General features: G+C 37.0%; 1 protein-coding gene across 1 annotated transcript; it reads left to right on the forward strand.

Annotated features, from left to right (window-relative positions):
- The first annotated feature begins 6,755 nt into the window (after positions 1–6,755).
- LOC131875157 (uncharacterized) lies at positions 6,756–7,334 on the forward strand. The gene is made up of 2 exons (XM_059219191.1): positions 6,756–6,860; positions 7,035–7,334. Exons 1-2 carry the CDS (start codon positions 6,756–6,758, stop codon positions 7,332–7,334), a joined length of 405 nt encoding a protein of 134 aa, XP_059075174.1.
- Positions 7,335–9,876: the final 2,542 nt, after the last annotated feature.

Raw genomic sequence — 9,876 nt, forward strand, 5'->3', positions numbered from 1 at the left:
ATGAGAATCTTAAATAGATCCATACATTTTAATATATATTTATTTGCATTCATATTACTGCATGAAAAATAAACATTTGCATTACTAGTTACTCATTTTCATCATTTATTTGCATATGAAAAAGAAACAAAAAACAAACATCCATATTCATCTCCATTACATATATCCATACTGAAATGATATGCATACATGCATACATATAGAATAAAGCATATAGAAAGACATCTCATTATCGATCAACACAAGTACAACGAAATCAAATCAAGAGCTCGTATATCTCATCATAGTCTCAGTGTCTAAGAGTACAAATGATATCAACTATCATGTACAATGTCTAATCAAAGCAATAATCGTATAAGCTACAAAAATGGGATATATAAAAAAATCTAGGAGGTATACAAATCTAGATCTCTTCCTCTCCCTCATCGCCAGTTGGAGGAGGTGGTGCTTGTTGACCATCATCCTATTTGGGTGCCCTATCTCCCTCAAATCAAACCATATACTAAGAGTACAACACAACATGTTGTGCTACTGGGATCACTATGCTATAAGCTGCAACATAATAAGATGTCTAGCTCGTCTGACGCAAAACCTTTTGCTGAAGAGCATCTCGCTTTGCTCTCATCTTTACGATCTATCAATCGTGCTCAGCTCTGATCTCAATGATCTGTCTATCTCACTCTACCAGCTACGTCTGCAACACTATCAACTGTGAGTGCAAACTTGTCACCCTCACCCTCAAAGACCGAACCATGTCTCTCCCCACCTCCTCCTCTTCACCTCCCTACTCATCTCTCTGTTGTCTCACATGTTGAGGAGTCGCTCTCTCCTCCTCACCTCCAACCTCTACTACCCTAGTCCTGCTAGCCTCAACCGAAACAACTCCTAAGGATCCACCCTCCCCTCTCTGTCGATGTCAACCTCTCCTTGGTGCCCTACTGCTACTCGCACCAGAATCACCTCTTGTTCACCTAGGTAGATCTGTTCTTCATCCCTATACCTACTCTGGTCCATGTGCCTGTGCTAGTGCATCCTCCTCAACCTCATCTATAAGAGGTGCATGCTCTCCAGGATCTATAAATCGAGGAAAGGGGTGTCTCTGAAACCAATCTCTATACTAGAGCAATACCCTTGTGTCTACCACATCCTCCAGGTACTCCCATCTCTATGGTTGTAAACCCGCTATCTCCTGGATGGTCAAGGCATATGAGAGTTTGGGTGCCCATCCTCATCTCTCCTCATCCCCAAATCTAGCATATGTTGTAAACTCCTGGGATATACTTTGTGGTCTCCCATACTGCCTCAAAACCCTAGGCACTACAAACTGCTCAATAATAGTGGTCAATCTATCAATGAGAGGTGTAGTCATAAACATATCTCTCTAATGTACCCTCCAATCATCCCACTTCTCTAGACCCCTATATGGTCTCTATACTACAGAGATCAAGTCATCTAACTGCCTCCTCCAAAAATCAGTCTTGCCCAGGTTGGACTGTGTGATATAACCCGAATACTAGCATACGAGAGGTTGATGTGCTTCCCTCGAATCATCCATAATAGGTCTTCCAATCGGGATATGCTCCCATGCCCATATCTGCAAAACTAGGACACCTCCTGCCATTCTCTTCCCCTCTCAATAGGCGATCTCATGCATCTCATGGTACATATGCATGAGTAAGTATGAACCCCAACCTAATCTAACTAGATGAGTCAGCAATCTCTCTAGTATTCTACCCCATCCACATAAGAATCCCTGTTGTCCTCTGTTAGGCCTCATGAAACAACCAATCATGCCAACCAAAATGCAAGCAAGAGGGTACTTTGCACCATACCTACTCAACAAATTGTCCCAACTGATAGCACAATCAAGGATATTATCATCATGAAAAATACGTCTGAGAGCCTCAATGCCCGGCCGTGGAATCAAATCACAATCTACCTTATCTCCAACAAAGGGAATCCTCAATATTCTATAAATATCCTCAGGAGTGATCATCAACCCTCCAACTGGCAAATGAAAGGTGTTATGCTCATAATGGAAACACTCAACCAATGCGGTCAACAAACCCTGATTCACACGGATATCCGACATCTGCAACAAGTATCCAAATCCACACAACCCAATGTGACCTCTCTATGTGTCTGATAAGTCACGCACTAATCTCATAGTTGGCGGATATGTACACCAAAACTAAATATCAGGCAACTGAATCTGCAAAATCGAACACACAAATCATTAGTACATGATCAAATTTGCACTAAGAATGTGTTAAACATGGTAAAGAATCCAAATTTACAACATTGACAATCCAAAAAAAAAATTTGGACCTTTAAAAATACTTGTTGTTTTCCATACGAGTTACCACACTCAAGCAGCAACTCGTATGATAAAACATTATGAGTCACATGAGTAAACACTCTTTTATGACAAATAGTAACATGTCGCATGATTAAATAGTCTCTAAAGAGCACTCTTGTACGATACAAGGGTCGACACTAGACGACAAACCCTATATGACAAAACAAAAATTGTCAGATACTCGTACGAGAAACAGTAATAAACTGCACAATAAAACAACACAAGACGACTTCACACGAAGTTTAAAATGCCAAATTCAACAAAAAATCAAAAAATGAGAAATGCACAGGGCTTGAGATCAATCACTTACTGTTGGGGGATAATTCTAAGCTTGATTATGTCATCTCTGGTGCTTGAATCAATACTCTTGAATAGGAATTGCCATTTTTCTTCGCAGGAGGTTTTTCAAATTTTTAACTTTGAGAGGTAAAAATGAATTGGCAATGACACAATGAACCCCTTATAGTCCAAACCCTAATTTTCAAACTTGCTCTGATGGACATAAAATTTGTACCCTTGCCTAAATCGCTTGTCCTGAGTTCATTTTCGGGATCAAAATCGAAATCTGACGTCAATTTTCTAGTCAAAATTTCACAACGTTGACCACTTGGTATTTTCATCTTCTGGTCGCTTTTTCAAATCATTTTGCACTCAAATCAATTCTGATTTTAAATCTTCAACATCAATCTTCATGCTCAAATTATCATCGCTAAATCTTTTTATCTTTTCAAAATTGCCTAAAATCGTTGTACCCTCGCTATATTTCTATTTCTCTCCCAAGGGGGCATATTCATTACATCTTTTCAGTGATTATCATTATTCAAAACTCGAGAATTTTTTCAGATCTTCATCTAAAGTCAAGCAGAAATCTTTTCAGTCAAAGAAAATCAACTAAACCTTGTTACTAGGGGCATCTTAACTAAATCACATCGCATTAAGTTGAGATTCTTCAATGTCAAATAAAGAAATCTCTAGGGGCATAACAATTTGTGTCCTTATCTATATCAATCTTCAAATCGTTAAGTTTCATCACATCAAATCACGCTGGACATTCTCTCTTGCTAATCGGTTCTTGTTCAATCAAGTTTAGAATCGGTTTTATCCCTTGCTCAATCGATTCTTGTTCAATCAAGTTCAGAATCGGTTTTATCGCTTCGCTCAGTCGATTCTTGTTCAATCAAGTTCGAAATCGGTTTTATTGCTTTGTGTCGCATGTAAAAGAATTCATCTCTAAAGCATCAATTAGAATTCAAAGGGAAATCACAAATCTGTATCTAATCAAAGAATTCAAACAAACAGACAATGAAATAACACAATCAAATCAAAATAGGAATTATAAAGTAATTCAATCAAAACTCCCTATTCTGTGACTGCGTATAACTTCCATTTCTCTTCTCCTCTCTATGGTATGATGCCTCTCAAATATTGCGCTGGCAACCTACAAGTGACACAAAGATTCAAAGTTTGTGATTGTTGAAAATGGAGATTGAATGCTCAATTTATAGATTTTTGGAGAAGATTGATTGAAAGGTGGAACAGATTGATCAAGAGGTGGAACTCAGGTGAGCTCATATGAAGATTGATAGTTGAACTGTTGATTTGGAGGTGAAACTGAATAGATTGAATAGATTAAATGAGTCAACTGATTGAGAAAAAGCCAACTGAAGGAAGAAAAAGGATGATTGGAGGAAATTAAGAAGATGACAAAGAAAGTTTTATTTAGAAAAAGCTAACTAAAAGATGAAAATAGAGATTGGAGAGATAAATGATTTAATTAATTAATTTAGCATGTGCTTGCACTTTGACTTAAATTTTCAATTTAATCTTTGCATGAGATTTAATTCAAATAATTGAATTTATTTTAAATTCAATTTAGTATTTGAATATATTTAGAACTTGACTTTGATTTTCAATTTGATTTTTCAAATCATGCGCATGTAATTGAATTTGGAAGAAATTAGAAATTAAATGAAATTAGAATTTGGGGATTTGGAATTGAAGAATTAATTAGTTAATTAAATAATTTAAAGAAACTATTTAATTATTTAGAAATGGACTTTAATTAAATAATAAAGATTATTTAAATTAAAGGATTCAATCACAATTAATTAAATAATAAATATTTAATTAATATTTTTATTTTTTTATATTCACTATCATGGAATCTGGAGGGTCCTCGCCGAAGCGAGACTAATCCCCCAGTGTGTATGACTCGCTCACAAGGCAGCAACACACACAGAGTTAACACAGCCGGGGACTCGAACTTAAGACCATGGGGAGCATACCCACACCTTAAGTTGTGATCCACGGCCGGGCGAGCTAGGGCCAAAGCCCTTTAATTAATATTTAGAAAAGGGTTGAATGATTAATTGATTAGAGATAGAAATTGAAAATAGAATTTATTTAAATAATAAAGATTATTTAAATTGGGGAATTAATCAGAATTAATTAAATAATAATTAACATTAGAAAATGGTTAAAATGATTAAATGATACAAGAATAAGAAATAGAATGATTAGTAAGATTATGAGGAAATATGAAATTAGAAGAATAAAATTAATTTACTTAATTAAATAATTATAGAATTATTTAATCAATTAGAAGAATAATTAGTACATGATCAATGAGACATTTTTGGGTGTCTACATTTGCCCCTCTTTGAGACAATGTTGAAATGACGTTGTTTCAAAGAAAATGAAAAATTTTGCCCCAGTATGCCTTGGTACCACTGTATTGTGTATGTATTCCCCCTCGAAAAAGGTGGTCAAAAAATTTGAAAATTGAGACCATATTTTCGATATCAGTATAATGAGCAATCGTGTGAATTTTCATGCAATTTCGAAATCGTTTGAGTAGGCTACAAGTTGTTTGAAGCTAGCGGGGACCGCGGGCGTCGAGGTGTCAAAACCCCCTAATTTTGAGCTATAAATAGAGATTTTAGGTTTTCATTTGCTCATTTGCAATTTGGTAAGTTCTTGGTTTTCTCTGCGAATTTTGTGCTTTCCTTTTGAGTATTTGATCATCGTGGCTGGCTATAGAGCTCGATTGCACCTATCTGACCGACTATGTTCTTATCAGAGACCTCCAGGGATTGGCGGCATGGTATGTTTCTAAATTTTTGCCTGATTTTTTACCTGTTTTTGCTATTTTTTGAAAAAAATTGTAGTGTCCAATTTTTCCTTGCATCACGCATTAGCCTGTCGATTTTCACACATTCACACTAAACATACTGCATTCATTCTAAATGTACCACATACACTGTAAAGTACCACATTTGTGCTTAGCATATCACATTCGCTATAAATCTTACATATTAGCTCATTTCTTTACGCATTGGTGTTTAATGTTACGCATAAGCCTTTATTGTTCTGCATTGGTGTTTAATGTCACGCATTGGTGTAAAACATCAAGCATTTGTTGTATGTGAAGGTTTTTTGTCATGTGTCTGATAATTTTTTATGTTCTTGTGATCCGATATCTAATATTTTTAACATTTTCTCTATGCAGGAGAACATTGGAGTGCTATACTGCTGACAGAGCAGACCCCGTGGACTTGACCTTTGTGCCGATTTACTTGATGAGGAGATCGAGCATATCCGACAGCTTGGTTTATATTATGTGTTACACTTGCCAGAGGTTGCGGCCAACAGGGCCTTGATTATAGCTTTGATAGAGCGATGGCATTTTGAGACATGTTCTTTTCATCTTCCTACTGGTGAGGCATCCATTACCTTAGAGGATGTATGGTGTATACTGCGTATTTTGATTCATGGTGAGAGAGTTGTGTATGACCATGACGATGGCATTGCTAGATTGTGTGCCCTTTTTGAGTGTGAGATACAGGATTTACAGATCAGTGGTCGGTATGATATCCCTTGGGCTCGATTAGATTACAATGATCTAACTATTGTACTATGCAGTGTTGTCGGTGGTTTGTTGATACTGGACAGACGAGGTCAAGGATTTCCAGTCGTATGGGGTAGAGTGCTCCATGATATGATTGTGTATCAACAAGTATATGTGTGGGGTCTGTGTCTTCTAGCCATGGTGTATTATCAGATGCATGGCATTGTATAAATTGGATACCGGTCTATCAGTTGTGGTGTGACATTTCTCCAGACGTGGGCATGGGAGCACATTTCTATTGTGAGACATGTTATTCATGTTGACTTGCAGCCTGGTGAGCCTTATGCTTATAGGTACACAGTGGGTATTAGACACAGGGGTTCATGTAACACCTTGTATTGGAGGCATCAACTTGATATTCTGCAACATTTTATTTGGAGACCATACTTAGATTGCCCCGGTTGGGCGGATGACGCAGTGCATTTGCCTTTCTACCGATAGCAGAGATATATTATTGGTAGGGCATTTGAGACGCAGTGGATTATTGAGATGTCTCTTCCAAGACGGGTATTGAGACAGTTCAGGGAGGTACAGGTTACACCGGTGGTTACTGCTTATTTTGCTCGTGTATCTCAGGAGGTATCTGATTGGGGGGTATGTATACATCCACATGTTGCTTCTGTTGAGTTTGATGCTCTTCAGCCATTACTTTGGGATTGGGGTAGAGGTGCAGTAGATCTAGGAACTACGTCAGAGTTTGATGCATGGTGGGCCACACATAGGCCTATTCCACTTACTGATCCTGTTGTTGTAATTATAGCACAACAGATTCAACATCCTAGACAGCGCCTGAGGATAGACATGGAGGAGAGAGTCAAAGGAGGAGAGGGGGGTGGATTAGCTGAGAGGGGAGATGAGGGAGATGGAGGAGTTGAGGGAGGAGAGGAGGAAGGAGGAGATGACGGAGAAGATGAGGACATAGACATTGGTGGAGACACTAAGTCTACTAGTAGCAGAGATGATGATGATTCTTTAGGGTCATCGAGCAGTGAGGATGGTGAAGATGACGATGATACTGATATGCCAGAGCTGGAGGATGTTCTTGTTGCTGAGGGTGGAGGAGGATAGGTGGGTGATAGGGATGATTATGATCCACAGATTCTCAGAGCACGGATTCAGAGTCTAGAGGACAAGGTTGCCAGACGAGATGTCGAGCAAGAGGCTTACCGCATAGACTACGGTTCACTAGAGACCAAGAGGGATCATCTCCAGAGGGAGAGAGATGAGGTCATCAGATGGTCACAGATGATTTAGGTTGCCTATGATCAGCACTTTGCTCCAAGTACTGATGCACGAAGTTAGTCTGACAGACTTTATTATGTTGCACAGGAAGCTTTTTATTATCGACAACTTTATTATGGCATTGTACCTGAGGGACAAAGAGCTCCTAGTTTTAGTGTTGTTAGAGGTCATTCTAGTTCTAGTAGGACTTCCACATGGAGGATGAGAAGTGGTGGTGTTATGGGACCACCTCGACATCCTGGGGCAGGATCTAGTGGGCATGACCCACCTACTGATAGAGGCAGTGTCAGTTGAGACATTTTGATCATGTTATCTAAGCCTTCCGGCTTGTTTATTGTATTCACACACATTAGCATTTTTGAGTTATATATATGATATGCAGTGTTTTGGCAGCGATCTATTATGCTTTGCTTTCTATGTATGTTAAATGATGTTATGAGTTATATGGTGTATGTGTATATGATTCATGAATGCTTTTATGAATGTTTTATGAATGCAGTGGTTTTTATATGATTCTATGTGAATTATGAATGATGTTATGAATGCAATGATGTAATGCAATTTAAAACTACATGGATGCATTTTTTTTTTATATGGATGCACTTTGAAACTATATGGATGCATTTTTGTTTTATATGGATGCACCTTGAAACTATATGGATGCATTTTTGTTTTATATGGATGCATTTTTGTTTTTTGTATGATAATGCTAGAATATACCTTGAGGAAATGTTAGTAAGATGAAAGAAAGAAGAGATTGATGAAAGAATAATATTTAGAAAGAAGATGGGAAATCAACAAACTATCAAGAAACATATGAGATGAGAATGAAATTGAATGAATCACAAACCTGTGTCATTTATTTTATTATGCAATATATATTCATCATTGAGCCTTATTATTGAACAATGAAGCTTAGCACACCAGGGTATAAGGAACCAAGATGTAAAGATATCTCATTGAAGAAACAAACACATAACAGACAAGGAGTAAACCCCTCCATTCTAGGAAATACACTAGGGGTCGAGGTATGTGTGGCATTCAATAGCTGAATGCTCCTATCACAGACACTCACTAGAGCAATTTCCCTAGAACTTCATCGGTTCACACCACAAATAGCAAACAAAGAAAAAGCTAATGCCCATCATGGCTCCTCTAGTCACTTGTGGACATCCTTGAGTAGCATAGGAACATAATTTGTTGCCAAATGATAAAAGATAAAGACTGACCCGAACAAAATTTAGCAGCTATACTGACCTTGTGCCTTCGTTCTCAGTTGCTTGATGTGATGGTTGATAATGTCTGATCTTAGAAAGTTGCGGACCCCATTTAAGACTGACCTGTCTAATTTTGAGTGTATCCTCTTTTGTTTAAGACAAGATAATGATCACTTGATATGGATATGTTACGATTGATAAGACAGTTTGATCATTTGATTGTAGATGTTTGACCAGATAGTCGTATCCTTTGTTAACTTCATACGAAGCATTTGTTGGATATCTACTAGGGTATTTATTTCTTGCGAGACATTTTATTGCAAGTTTTTTTATTGATTTTTAATTTTTGATTGTTTAGTTCTTTTCCAAGAGCTTTTTCAATGTTTTTGGATTATGTGGATCGATATTTGAATGTTTTTTAATTTTTTTAGGCCATTTTCCAGATTTTTTGGTATTTTCAAAGGACGTTATGCGAATGTTTTTGGTATTTTAACTACTCTTTCCAATGTTTTTTGGTATTTTTAAGTTTTCACATATTTGAATGTTTTTCATTGATTTTTTCAGGATATTTTGCAGATGTTTTTGGTATTTTTAATTTTCCACTGTTTTGAATTTTATGTTTTTCACTGTTTTTTGGATTTTTAAGTTTTTCATTGTTTTTGGATTTTTTCAAAGGACGTTATATGATTTTTTAGGATTTTTTTCAGTACTTTTTATGATTTTGTTTGGATTTTTTCAATTATGCCCCTAGTGTGCAGACCTGTATGACATGATGATCTACGAAATGCATGCAGAGACAATGAATTTTTGATATGACCTATGTTAATGCAAGATGCATGATGAAGATGCCTTTCCTATTCGAATAAGGTCGATTGTAATACATCAATTGAAAATGGAGGTACAAAACATTTCATAGATAAGAGGTCAATCAATCCCTAAGGTCCCTTGGAACATCCAAATTAACACACTTAGTGACTAGGATTTACAAATGGAGAAGCGAAAAACTTCCCCATTGGTTCTTGACACTTTGATCTTCTTTTGTCCATGTGTGTACAGATGAGTTAATTCCCTCTCTTGTATCCACTAAAGATCCTTAGCATCCTATATGACTAGCTATGTGGATTATCCTAACTTCAAAAGCATCCCGAATA

Source organism: Cryptomeria japonica, chromosome 4 (assembly GCF_030272615.1).
Source record: "Cryptomeria japonica chromosome 4, Sugi_1.0, whole genome shotgun sequence".
Lineage (NCBI taxonomy): Eukaryota > Viridiplantae > Streptophyta > Pinopsida > Cupressales > Cupressaceae > Cryptomeria > Cryptomeria japonica.